The 14,781-nt window shown below is 37.4% G+C and overlaps 1 protein-coding gene across 4 annotated transcripts in view; it reads right to left on the reverse strand.

Annotated features, from left to right (window-relative positions):
* The window catches only part of DENND6A (DENN domain containing 6A), a 54,546-nt gene that overhangs the window by 18,506 nt on the left and 21,259 nt on the right, over positions 1–14,781 (reverse strand). For 3 of the 4 annotated variants that reach the window (XM_058561722.1, XM_058561749.1, XM_058561740.1), the window contains 6 exons: positions 14,492–14,604; positions 12,133–12,213; positions 10,998–11,103; positions 10,298–10,377; positions 9,183–9,245; positions 8,139–8,194 (listed from right to left, as the gene is read on the reverse strand). In XM_058561722.1, the coding sequence (XP_058417705.1) occupies positions 8,139–8,194; positions 9,183–9,245; positions 10,298–10,377; positions 10,998–11,103; positions 12,133–12,213; positions 14,492–14,604 (499 nt within the window). The remainder of the gene's footprint in view (positions 1–8,138; positions 8,195–9,182; positions 9,246–10,297; positions 10,378–10,997; positions 11,104–12,132; positions 12,214–14,491; positions 14,605–14,781) is intronic. The other variant, XM_058561730.1, reaches the window with a different exon arrangement.

The following is a 14,781-nucleotide window of genomic DNA, read 5'->3' on the forward strand; positions in this document are numbered from 1 at the left end:
TTTGAAGGAAACAAAAATTAATTTTCCAAAAGACGTTTACCGGATGTACTTAATTTAAAAACCAATGCTTTCAATATTAAACAATGATGAAAACAAATCACAAGGGGGAGTTCTAATGCCAAACAACAGAATGATTTCCTGGGCAGATCGTCCCCCTTCAGAAAAGCTGCACATTTTTATAGCAGCCCTAGAATTAGGTGGAAGCCCATCAGAACACAACTCTGGTACATTACTTAGCTTCAGACATTTGGTAACTTTTACTTAGTTATTTCCTCCTGGTAGGGTAACAATTTTTCCTAGTAGATTAGAGAAAAAGATACTTGTCTATTCATAAAAATCATAACCAATCTACCTAATTGAAAACACATACACACATAAGGAAGCAAAAGAAAAAGGAAAAAAATTAAAATAACATTTAAGTGCAAAAATATGCAACAAATTTGTGAGGTGGAAATTAGGGAAAGTTAATTTTATTCAAAGACAAGTGAGGCAAAAAAAAAACAACAAACAGTTCACGGGTAAGGCAAAGGAGCTCTTCTTCCTCTTTCCTTCCTAAACAATTCAATCCTAAAGCAGAATATGGTGCATGGTAGGCATCTCTTCCAGGAAGGAAAGAGAGCCATGTTGGCCCAGAGTGGGGGTATCAGGGCTTGTGCAAGATAAGGTAGACATTCACATGGAGTGCGTGGCTTGCTGTGGGGCTGTTGGAACCCAAATGTGGTGAGGAAGATGTATATGTGTGGAGGCGATTTGATTTGATTTGATTTGGGGTGACAGAGCCCAGGAAGTGTGAGGGGCAGGGAGGGGCAGCCTGGTGTGGAGTGTCAGAGCCAGAGCGGGTTGAGGAGGCTGTCCATGGTGAGGTGTCAGAGCAGGGGAATTAGGGTGTCCACATGGAGAGGTGGCCTGGAGTGAGGTGTAGGAGCGCAGGTAGGGTAAGGAGGGCATGTGGGGGTCGGCCTGCCATCAGGAGTCACAGCACAAACAGGGTGAGGATGGCATCCATAATGTGGGATACAGAAGCCTGAATGGGGTAGCAGGATAACTAGTGGGGGTCAATCTGGCCCTCAGGAGCAGAGCCTGAGCAGGGTAAGGAGAGTATCCATGAAGAAAGGCAGCCGGGTGTAGAGGGTCAGAGCCTAAGAAGGGTAAGAAAGGTATTTGCACAGAGGAGAGGGTTGCAGCAGAGACAGGAGATTGGTTACTAACAGGGGACTATGTAATAAGTAAATACATTAAGGATAATAGGAAGTAGTTCCTCAGTCAGAGAAAAGAAATATAAATACGGAAAAGGAGAAAACTAGAATGAACCCTGTCATGTTGGATTGGAATTGAGGGTATCAGTGTGACTTTACGGCTTTCGATATACATGGATATAGAAATAAATATTTATGTAAAAATGTATATATATTATATGTGAGTAGGTAGGTATGCATGCATTTACAGATATCTATACACACACACACACACACACACACACAACCCAGCTCTGTCCACTGAGACGGCCTAAAATGAATGATATCCCAATAGCAATGAGCACAACTAGTGCCCAGATCTTGGCTTCTAAATCCTATTCTCCACTAAAAAAAGCCAAGACTTTTTGGAGAAATGGCTGATTCCAGGGCTGGGGAAGAGAAAATACAACATAATCTTGGAACCCAAGAGAACTGAAAACATATGTCCACACAAATGTTCATAATAGCATTATACATAAGAGCCAAAAAGTGGAAACCATCCAAATGTCCTTCAATGGATTAATGAATAAACAAAATGTGGTATATCCATACAATGGAACATTATTCAGCCATGACAAGAGTGACACAATGATTCATGCTACTGCATGGATAAACCATAAAAACAATATGCTAAGTGAAAGAAGGTAGACACAAAAGGCCACATATTTATATGATGTGTCCAGAATAGGCAAATCCATAGACACAGAAGGTAGATTAGTGGTTACCAAGAGCTAGGGGGAAGAGGGAATGGGGAGTAACTGCTAATGGGTAGAGGGTTACTTTTTGAAGTGATGAAAATGTTCTGGAACTAGATAGTAGTGATGGTTGCACAACTTTGTGAATATATTAAAAACCAATAGGGGCCAGCCCGGTGGTGCAAGCGGTTAAGTGCGCGTGCTCCGCTGCGGCGGTCCGGGGTTCGCAGGTTCGGATCCCGGCCGCGCACCGACGCACCACTTGTCAGGCCATGCTGTGACAGGCGTCCCATATAAAGTGGAGGAAGATGGGCATGGATGTTAGCCCAGGGCCAGTCTTCCTCAGCAAAAAGAGGAGGATTGGCAGATATTAGCTCAGGGCCGATCTTCCTCACAAAAACAAAACAAAAAAAAACCCAGTAAGTTGTATACTTTAAAAGAGTAAATATTTATGATGGTATGTAAACTAAATTCAATCTTTTTAATCAAAAAAAAAAAAAAAAGATAAGCCTGGAACATCTTACACCAGAAAGCAAGGAAGTGTTTAAAGATAATGACAAGGATATGTCAAAAAAACACAGAGGCTAGTGTGAAGTGGATTCTCAGTGGCCAAAGTGGGGACAATTTGAAGATCAAAATAGATGAGAATAATGGATTTTAATAACCTGTTGAATAAAATACGAAACCAACAGTCTATACAGATATACATAAATAGTGTGATGTTTTAAAATATTTCTACAAATTCTTTGACACTCCTTTGGATGCTCCTTTCGTCAACATGGAGCCTAATTCTCCCCCTTAGGTGTCGGCTGGACTAGTGGCTCACATATACTGAACAGAATAAGGCAAAGTGACAATGTACAACTTTGAAGGTTGGATCATAAAAGACACTGTGTCTTCAGCCTTCTCTCAGATCACCCGCTGAATGTTGTGAGAACATTCAAGCAGCCCTATAGAGAGGTCCACATGGCAAGAAATGAGACCTCCTGCCAACAGCCACAAGGAACTGTGACTTCCAGCTAATGGCCAAGTAAGTAAGCCTTCTAGGGAAGCAGACCCTCCAGCCCTACTTGTCCAAATGACCAAAACCTTGGCTGACACCTTAAGTGCAACCCCATAAAAGATCCAGAGCTAGAACCATCCAGCTAAGCAGTCCCTCAGAAACTGTGTGAAATGATATTTGTTCTTTCAAGCCTCTAAGTATTGGGGTAATTTATTACACAGCAATAAATAACTAATATACATAGTTTCAAACTGCCTCCTCCTTACAAAAGGAAAAAGAATAACTTATCAATGGAGAAGCTTGGAGAACACCACATTAATCAAGTGCTCAAAGTGAACATCATCAGTAACAAGGCAAGCCAAACTTGTGTGCTACCCTCCTTGCCAAAGGTGCAGAGCCTGAAATCTAATCATGAGTAAATCCCAGACAAACTTAAATTGAGGGATTTCCTGCAAAATAACTGTCCTGTAATCCACAAGAATGTCAGGGGCCTGAAAGTGAAAGGAAGATTGAGGAGCTATTCCAGACTAAAAAGACATGACAACTAAATTCAACAGATGATTCTGAACTAGATATTATTGTCACAACTGGTGACATTTGAATGTGGTCTTAGTATTAGATGGTAATCATTTACCAACGTTAATTTCCCAATTTTGATGTCTACATTGTGTCATCTCTAGGCTGTGTGTGCACACATATACATACACATATATGTATACATATACACACATATACACACATAATATATAATTACATACATAAAATTTTGAAACAATCACAAATTTACAGAAAAGTGGTAAGTATAGTACAGTATGTATATTTTAAATATATATATTTCTGTTATATTTTATATACATATAATTTAAAAATAAGCAAAGGAAAAATGAAAAAGACCTATATGGAAATATCTGACCAACTGACTTTAACAGTGGGATGCTCTTAAGGTATCAAAGTTGCAAATTACTTTTTCTCTCGAGTATAGTAATATATTATCAGTAAAGGCACAAACAGAAAGTACGGTTACATGATGAAGCATTTTCAGCAACCTCTGATTTACACTAGCAATATCTGTTATACAAAGTAGTTTTTATTGGGGGGAGGTAAGTGTTAAATATTCAAGAAAGGAAATCTCTCTCCAGCTCTAACTTAACAAATACTGGTGGTATGCATCAAATTAACTGCAGCGTAGAATTACTAAAATGAGGGGTCCGTAGGGAAATCACACGGTCTTTTTTTAGCACTACTTTTATATCCCCGATTCTGGAGTACCATGCTTTATGCTAAGCTCTATCCCCTTCAAAAGCCATCACCCCCTCAAAAATTAGAAACTCACTCAAAAGAAAGAACAGTTGCAATCTTTTCAGAAAGATATAGCATGTCATTACAATCTTAAAAGCAAAAAGAAACTAACATGTATCAAAGAGCACCAGGCACATTTTATGTGGTGATAGGTTTCCTCAGTCTCTGAAACACAGAAACAACCACAACTGTTGTCTACTCTGCCACTGGGGTAGAAAGCCAAGATTGCTTCATTCTCAAGATGGGGGTGGGGGACACGATGACACATAACTGATACGCCTCTTGCTGTGTGAACAACCAACAGCAAGTATTATGAGGTAAAATGTCCTCGACTCTAGGCAAGTGAATGTCAGTTTCTTTTGAGAGAAAACTGTCTTTCAATTCCAAGCCCAACTTAAAAACTGAATGAGAAGACTATTTCTGTGATCAAGAGAGACCTGAGGGGCCGGCCCCGTGGCTTAGCGGTTAAGTGCGTGCGCTCCGCTGCCAGCGGCCCGGGTTCGGATCCCGGGTGCGCACCGAGGCACCACTCCTCCAGCCATGCTGAGGCCGCGTCCCACATACAGCAACTAGAAGGATGTGCAGCTAAGACAGACAACTATGTACTGGGGCTTTGGGGGAAAAACAAATAAATAAAATCTTAAAAAAAAAAAAAAAAAAAAGAGACCTGAAACCAAAAGCATGGTCCATGGAATAGTAGTAACTTAACAAGCTTTGACCTGGTGAAAGAAGGGAAACGTGCGCCCACACTCAACTGTATCTCTGTCACTCAACTTCAAACATCTTTCCAGGTCTCTGTCCTTTGCTCTCAAGCTCGGTCTTGGTATAAAAATATCACCTTCAATATAACTTATAAACATTTGAACTCTTATTCATACTAATAAATGTAAAATGTAAGCTCTACACACACAGAATAAGAATGTTGTTATGGATAAAGTATTAATCCTATCATCAGATATTAAATGCTTGGCACAGCACTATCTCTGTGAGGTTATTATTCTTCAAGGTTTGGTTTTCTCATCTCTTGAGCAACAAGCATTAAAAAACAACAAACTAACTTGTCCTACTTTAAAAACAATAACATGTAATTCATATTCGGGAGAAAAGACAAATGCTAATCAAAGGTGTTAGTGGTGGGACTAATTAATTACCACAAAAGCAAAGATAATTCATAACAAACAAAAAGCATTAAGACTTGTATCCACTAGTTCAAAAAAAAAAAGTCTGGTAATCAAATTCTATTTATCCTTCAATGTATTCCTTTATGAATGAAATATCAAAACTATAAATAGTATGCATCCCTCTTAGTATATTTTTCCTGTGATATTTATTCATTTATTTGGGGGACACTTCCCCTTTTCATTCTAAGAATGCTACAACATTTAATGTTTTAAAAGAAAATTAATTTGTTTTTAAGTAAGATTTATAATTTACATACAGCAAAATTCACCCTTACCAAAGATACAGAACAGTTCCATCACCCTAAAAAACTCTCTCATCCCCTTTGTAGTCAATTTCCCTCCCCCACCCCCAAGCAACCACTGATCTGATGTCTGTCCCTATAGTTTTGCCTTCTCCAAAATATCATATAAATATGAATCATTCAGTAAGCAGCTCTTTAAAATTGAGCTCCTTTCACTAAACATGATGTTTCTGAGAGTCACGCATGTCGTTGACTGTATCAACAGTTCATTCTTTTATATTGTTGAGCAGTATTCCACGCAGTGGTCTAGTGGTTAAGATTCAGCACTCTCACTGCCGCAGCTGGGGTTCGTTTTCCAGTCAGGGAACCACAACACCCGTCTGTCAGTTGTCATACTGTGATGGTTGCGTGTTACTGTGATGCTGAAAGCTATTCCTCTGGTATTTCAAATACCAGCAGGGTCACTTACAGTGTATAGGTTTCAGTGGAGCTTCCAGACTAAAACAGACTAGGAAGAAGGACCTGGTCACCCATATCCAAAAAAACTGGCCATGAAAACCTTATGAAAGGCAGTGGAGCATTGTCTGATATAGCGCCAGAAGACGAGAGGATAGCACACACAAAAAAATGGGCAGGGTTCCACTCTGCTGTGCACAGGGCCGCTAGGAGTCAGAATCCACTCAACAGGGGCCGTCCCTGTGGCATAGCGGTTAAGTGCGCGCGCTCCACTGCTGGCAGCCCAGGTTCAGATCCAGGCACGCACTGATGCACCGCTTGTCAGGCCATGCTGTGGCGGTGTCCCATAAAAAGTGGAGGAAAACAGGCACAGTTGTTAGCCCAGGGCCAGTCTTCCTCAGCAAAAAAAGAGGAGGATTGGCATGGATGTTAGCTCGGGGTTGATCTTCCTCACAAAAAAAAAAAACAGAATCCACTCGACAGCACTAACAACAAAGTATTCCATGCACATGCATCTCATTTTGTTTATCCATTTACCCGTTGATGGACATTTGCATTGTTTCTAGTTTTAGGCTGGTATGAATAAAGTTGCTATAAATATTTGCATATAAGTCTATGTGGATATGTTTTCATTTTTATTGTGTAAATACCTAGAAGTGGGGTTACTCGGCTGTGCTAGGGCCAAGTGTATAAAACAAATCTAGCATATAAAATTAATCAATCTTTGAAGCAGTATTCCACACAGTTTTAAGGTCATCAAAAAAAAAAACCACACAAAAAAATCAAATCAAAAAACTCATTCAAGGTCTTTCATATGACTCCTGATTACATGTATTAGTATTTAGTAATTGCTCGTTTAGAGCAGTGGTTTCGCAAGCTGGGCTACACATTAGAACCACCTGGGAGCTGGAACTCGGGCACCAATCTAAAGATTCTTATTTAGCTGCTCTGTTTAAGGCATAAATATTGGTACTTTTTCCTTCTTTCTTTTTTAAGTGCTAGATTCTCTCTCTTTTTTTTTTTTTTCTTGTGAGGAAAATTAGCCCTGAGCTAATATCTGATGCCAAGCCTCCTCTTTTTGCTGAGGAAGACTGGCCCTGGGCTAACATCTGTGCCCATCTTCCTCTACTTTATATGGGACGCTGCCACAGCATGGTTTGACAAGCGGTGCCTCAGTGAGTGCCTGGAATCCGAACCTGCAAACCCCGGGGCCACCACAGCAGAGCGCAAGCGCTTAACTGCTATGTCACTGAGTCGGCCGCTCTCTTTTTTTTTTATTTTGCATTTTGAAAACTTTTAAACATATAAAAAGTAAAGACAATAGTGTAAGAATTCCCATATACATATCATCCAGAGTTAACATATTTTTCCATTTTTACTACATTTATTTTTTCTTACTGAAGTATTTTAAAATAAAACGCATGGGCCGGCCCAGTAGTGCAGCGGTTAAGTGCACACGCTCTGCTTCGGTGGCCCAGCGTTTGCAGGTTTGGATCCTGGGCGCACACCAACGCACCACTTGTCAAGCCATGCTATGGCGGCGTCCTATATAAAGTAGAGGACGATGGGCACGGATGTTAGCCCAGGGCCAATCTTCCTCAGCAAAAACGAGGAGGATTGGCATGGGATGTTAGCTCAGGGCTGATCTTCCTCACAAAAAAAAACAAATAAATAAATAAAATAAAATAAACCTCACGACATTTCACCTCAAAATACTTTAAAATGGATCTCTAAAAAAAATGTGCATTTTTCTTACATCATTACACCACCATTCTCACACCAAACCAAACAAAAAATAATTTGTTTCTACCATGGAATACCCAATCCATATCCAAATTTCCCTAACTGTCAAAGCTCATAACATGCAGTCAGGGATGAACCACTGACTTATAACATGTGAAACATAGTGACTATTTTCTTCCAGTTTCTTCCACCTTTTGTATAAGAACATTCATTTTTTAAAGAAATTCACAGCAATATCACAAAGCAAATGAGAAAAGGTAGTTAACAAAATTTTTATTCTTTACCTGAAAAGATCCACCTCATGAACAGTAGGTAAAATAACAGATATATGTGTGTCTGCCTAAGAGATAGAAAAGAAAAAATAAAGAGAAGACGTCCTTAAAATGTACAGAAATTGATTTTTAAAATATGCCTATCTACCTCATGATCATTAAGACAGGCTGCCTTGTGTATTTTTTAAGATCTCTTCCTCCAAGAGCAGCCACAAAGAGGTCTAACCTATCTCCCCTAACACAGCAAAAGGTCAAGGATAACACAGATCCCTTAGATAAAGCATTAATCCAATAGTCAGATGTTAGATTAACTAGCAACTGTATGAAATACTACAGTAATACTAGTTGATACATATAACAGGCAAAATTAGCTTACCTACTGCTCTCCAGTTTCATTAAATTCAAAAACCAGTGGAAGTGCTAATAACACCAGTCAAAATATTTCAAGCGAAAAATTCAACCCCACCCGTAACAGACATAGTTCTGGAAAAAACCAAAGACAATCACAACTACAGAATCCTTTCAACTGAGTTTCCTAAAAACAGAAGTCTGCTGACCACTTCTAAGATAAGAGGTTTTGTTACAATTAAACCCTGTTGAAAAAAATATTTACTTTCCCCATGTCCTCACAATTACAGTATAAATTCTGAATTCTCCAGTGTCTACCAGAGAAAGAAGAAAAAGAATCTGAGAAACATTAGAAAGTCTATTATCAATTCATTAAAAAACTATTTAATAAGATATTTCAGTAATATTCAGAAATATATCATAAGCCCAAGAAACTCTGCATTTGCTAATTTAAAAATTCTGTTAAGGGGGCCAGCCCCATGGCCTAGTGGTTAAGTTCGGCACACTCTGCTTTGGTAGCCCAGGTTCAGTTCCCGGGCGTGGACCTACACCACTCGGCGGCGGCCATGCTTTGGGGGTGACCCACATACAAAATAGAGGAAGATGGGCACAGATGTTAGCTCAGGGCGAATCTTCCTCAGCAAAAAAAAAAAAAATTCTGTTAACAGAGACTTTATGCTGGATTATTCTACCATGGTACCACATTACCTGCTGAGTTAACTGTACTATTTGAGTTGTCCCAGGCTTGTCATGACATGTGGGAATCCGTACCTTAAAGAGAAAGAGACAAAATTAACTTTGGCTACAAAAGAATGTCCTTTCTATAATTTGCAAGTCCCACTACAATGAAAGATCAGAAGCATCCTGCCACTAAAAAGGTATACTGAGCAATGCCTAAAAAGCCATAAAAACAAAACATTTATGTCAAATTAAAAAACTAAAGTCATATTTATTTTTAGTCATAGCAAAGGGTAAGTGAATCAAGGTTTCCGTACTCCCACACACTGAGAAGCAAACGTGCTGGAAACAGAACAGGACATCAACTTCACACCGCTTCCTGTTTGTTGCTCCCATCTTTGCTTCATTAATACACACACCCAAACACACCCTCTCAAGCTTGCCAAACGACAGGATAAATCTCACAGGAAACCATGAGAACTCTCAACCCAGAGCTATGAGTACTACTTTTTATGATTTCCCAGGGAAAAAACAGAACACAGATCCTATACAAATGAGTACATCTAAAGAGCGAGCATTGTCAAAAATAAGTCCAATTTGAAAATGAATTGCAAAAGCACTCAGAGTACATTCATAGAAAGCTTGAGAGCAAAATGCTAATTCATTTTTAAAAAACAACAACAAAACTTAATAGAGCACAATAGCCTGGGATGGACATGTTTGGTCTGACATTACACGTTAAGAAGATCATTTGAGACTAAGAACCAATGGCTTTCCTAATTTCTTTTACTTTTTACTAATTCATACTCAATTCTGCAAGTGTTCTGCAATACCAGCCATCTCTGGAGGCCCATGAAGTTGCAGAATTCTAGGAGGTGGCATTTACATTCACATGTATTATATAAGAATGACACCCTCATGCAAACTCTTCAGGATGAAAGGGGACTGGTGGCCCCTGGAATTGTGTGACTAATGATTCTTTGCAGCAGGATAAATTGTGGTATCTCTGTAACTCTTCACATCAATGACAAACAGGTGAAAGCAATAACAGGACTGAATGTTATTAGGAAGTTAAAAGGCAAAACTCATGTGTGAACTTCCTACAGTTCTTTAAAAAATGAGACAAATGAAATATAAGCTATTACCTTCATTACCACCCCCATAATAGGCAGGTGTAATGTTTTCCCTGGCACTGGGGCAGGCCATCGATCAACATCATTACAAGCTGAAAAATATAATAAAATATTTTCTTAGTATAAGTGGAACTTTAAAATACAAAAAATGGAATATTAGAAATTAAAACTCTACATTCTATAGAGCAGGAAAAATATCCTGGGATGAATGAAAGATAAAAGGTAAAAGAAAAGCAAAAGTAGTGAAAAATATCTTACATTTCACCAGAAATACACCTATGTTCTAGGATACAAACTGGTTAATAAATTTTTGAAAGCAACAAGATAATAGGTTTAAAGGGAGTTTTCCTATTCATTTACTACTACTTCTATTAGCTACAAAAGCATAGCCCCTGGCATCTCTCTGTATCGAGTGACATAAGGATTTTTGTTTAATTGTACTCTGAGTATCAGAAATGTCAACTCAGTATTTGTTTATTATTATTCTAATAAACAGGCATCATCTATGTTACAAAAGGAGAAATAAAAGATATGGTCTTTGGTGTTAGTACGTAAAGATGCCAGAATAGTTTTACATCTCTCTACCACCATATAGCCCTTACAATTCTTAACTAATTTTTTTGGAAAGTCCACTTCATTTTTATCACTCATGTCCAGTAAAAATTTTAAAACTCGTCATAAAGGTAGCTAACTCACACAATGTTTAACTTACCTGCTTCCAAATAAGGCTCGTTCTTTTCAAAATACTCTGGTGCTATCTGTTTGAGCACAGTGTGAAAAAAATGAATGTAAGGTAGTTTGCTGATCAAAACCAAGGACTAGAGAGAAAAAGAAACAATGTTTTTTAAATTTCCTAATGAGTAAAATTTGCTTGTCATTTCTTACATAATCAATTACTAACAAGCTAAATTCAGCAAAAAGTGTGGATTTTGAAATAAGAAGGTTTTTATAGTGGATGGTTAAAAGGAAACATAACACTACATTTGCAGAATGCAAAAAGTTTAACCTTATTACTACACTTTAAGAGCATAAAGGCATATTCACAGATTTCCCTACTCTCCAGGAAAAAGAATTTCCTATAAACAGACTAATGTCATGGATAATTTCCAAAGCCTAGCTACTACTGTCATTAGCAAAGCAATATCAGGAATTAGCCAAATGAACTCTTCCTAATAAGAGCAAATTGTAATGCTTTTTCAAACTAAGACCTATAATTGTTATATTTTAGAGTTCAATGGTCATAGTGACATATTTAGAAACTGTGACTTTATAATTTGATCATTTCAGATACAGATTATGCTGATCTTTTTTTTTTTTTTTAATCTATTTTTATTGACAACTACTTTTTTACCTTTCCATCCAGCATCAATTAGTGGTCAGGGCACATCCTGGTTACAAAAGGTTAAGGTGTGTCCCTGTTAGCTGGGATTAAATCAGAACCAACTGATTTTTTTTTTTTAAGAAAGAAAAAGATTGTACATTTAGAGTGGAAACAGTAATGACTAAGATGTTGTTAAAGTATATTTACTGGCTCTTCAAAGAAAGATACTGCAGGCTTTTATTAGTTGTAACAATATTACAGTCTGTTTATTCTTTTCCTTATTCTAAAATGTGAAAATTAAGCAGATTCTTCTGGCTTTTGCACAGAGCAGAAAGGCAAAATTTAACAGCAGTTAAAAATTCAGGCACAGGTGTGTCTATAATCTTAAAAAACGAAGACAAAACATAAATTCTAGTATGCTGACAGATAAAATATGAAAGACTTTAAAGACTGTTCATTCTAATAGTTTCTATTTTTCTAACCACAATATAAAAATACTTTCTCTATTAGTGTAAACGAAAAGTACCTTTTGAAAGTAGCCTCTTTTTAGAGTTTTATCTCGAACTTGTCGGAAATACACATATCCGTAAAAATAAGTAGGATCCTTCTATGAAAGAGAAGTCACTTATGAAGGAAGTGACAAATAAAAAATATATATATATTGCTATCTTGTATTATTAACATCAGGTTCCTTTATAAACCTGAACTGAAATATGAGGTATACACAAAGAGCTAGTTATGCTTTTCCACCAACATAAACAATAATCATGACAGTAACTGCAAGATAAAAACCTGCTAACTTGCCCGAAGATGTAATAATCGGAACTAAAGTACTAAGTCAGATTTTTCCCCCATAACTTACTCAGCTTATGTTCTTTATTTATATCTGTACTAGCTAACAGAAGTTATGAAACAAACTCTATGTTTTCCCCAATGCTATAGTTAGTTTTTTTAAATTCTGCCTGCAAGTTTGAGTTAGGCATCAGTCTTAACAAAATGAGGTATCCTAATGTATAATTTCAAGAGAGAAAATAAAAGGAGTTAAATGCCAATTTGAATCTTATATAGCCATATATATTTTTACCCAATAATAATGAAACACTGGAATATTTATCAACATACAATTTGAAAGGTAATTACATTCCAAAAACTTTAAGAAGTTTTTATATCCTAATAGAATAAACTTTGGCCCAGTTCCTTATTTGATTGTCATTCTTTAAACAAATATTTACTGACCACCTACTTTGAATAAGGCATTGTGTTAGAGAAGATAAAAAGATGCATAAGATACAGATCCTTAAGAAGATCACAATCGAAGAAGTTATGATAAGCAAAGTACAAAAATTACTATTATGGGGCCAACCCCGTGGCTTAGCAGTTAAGTGCGCGCGCTCTGCTACTGGCAGCCCGGGTTCGGATCCCGGGCACGCACCGACGCACCGCTTCTCCGGCCATGCTGAGGCCGCATCCCACATACAGCAACTAGAAGGATGTGCAACTATGACATACAACTGTCTACTGGGGCTTTGGGGTGGGGGGGAAATTACTATCATGTAATAGGAGGGTGGGTACCATAAAGAAAGCACAAAGTGTTAGATGAAGGCCAAGGGGGAAGAGATTATCTCTGTCTATAGGGATCAGTAAAGATTTCATGGAGGCAGCTGTTTTTGAATTGGGCATTGAAGGATGAATATGACAAACAAAGACATTCCAGGTTTAGAGGACGAGGAGTTTGAGCAAAAACACTCAGAGACATAAAAATACAAGCTATCTCAGGAAAAAGTAGGTAGTTCAGCTTGGCTAAAATATGGTACATGTATAGAAAGGAGATGAAGTTGGAAACTGGAAAGGTAAAGGTTTTATTCTGAAAGGCCCAAAAAGTGAGGACAAGGAAATAGTACCTATTATTAACTCTTTATTCATTAAGAAATTGGTAGTCATTTTAGATTTTATTTATTTTTATATAATATATATGTACACTTTAGCTGTCAACACTGTGTAAGATATATTGCATTGGAAAAAACGAAAAGTAGGATGTCTTTGGACAAATTTCTTATCCTCAATAGCCCTCAATTCCCTCATCTACAAAAGAAACTCTCTCAGAACACTATAGGGAGGATTAATGAGATAATGTACGCTTATTAACACTGCCTAGAACATAAAAAGCTCTAATAAATAGTAACTATTATTATCATCAGTTGAAATAATACGTTAATAGTGATAGCAAAAGGTCACGGAAAGGAGTAAATGGCTATAAGAGACATTACAAAGGTAATAACTTTGCTAACTGGAAGAGAGTTCCCATCATTAGTGAAAGTGTAAATGCTGATTTTAGGCAAACGATGTCAAGGTCATATTGGATGTGCTGATACATCAGACAGAAATATTCCTCAAGCAGTTAGAGATGTAACTATGGAGTACCAAACAGAAACCTACACTCTGAAATCTCCTGAATTATTAAAATTGTTTTTAATAAACAGCTTATTAAAAAAATCAAAAAGAGACACCTATAATTCTACCATAAAGTAGGCAGGGATTACCACAGGGAATCTCCAATTCTGGGTGATATTTACTGGTATAGTACCACCCCATTTTCACATCTAAACAAAGAGTTTTTAACAAATGAAAGAAAATTACATGAACTTTCTAATCAATTTCTATAATTCACAATGGCCTTATAAGGTTTCCAGAACAGTAACTTTATTATAAAGTCTCCTTCCTTCACATGCTGAATCCTTATGAGTCAGACTCACATAGGAAATCCAGCAGTATAATATAGTATCAAAACAAAATCAAATATTTCTGAATGCTATAAGAGGTAACTGAGTAACCGAATTCTCAAGTTTCCTCTCACATGGACATTCTTCTACTACTACTTTTCCAACCTTTAAGTAAACTGGTAAATCTTTGTCAAATTGATCCAGGAGACAATGCAGTGACACCCTCCTCCCAGAAGACTGTCGAAATCTAAAACAAAACTGGGTATCTCCAAGACAACCTAATGAAAACAAAAATGAAAGAAATTAAGGATAGCATAGTATAACACTTATTCATCCAGTTTCATCAAAGGTTAGAGCTGAAAGGGTCCTATCAAACATTTAAACCCATTTGGTCACGTTTTACAGAAGAAAAAAGAGATCCTGCGAGTTCAAGTGACTTGCTCAAAGCTATCTTT

This window comes from Diceros bicornis, chromosome 2 (assembly GCF_020826845.1).
Source record: "Diceros bicornis minor isolate mBicDic1 chromosome 2, mDicBic1.mat.cur, whole genome shotgun sequence".
In the NCBI taxonomy this organism is placed as follows: Eukaryota; Metazoa; Chordata; class Mammalia; order Perissodactyla; family Rhinocerotidae; genus Diceros; species Diceros bicornis.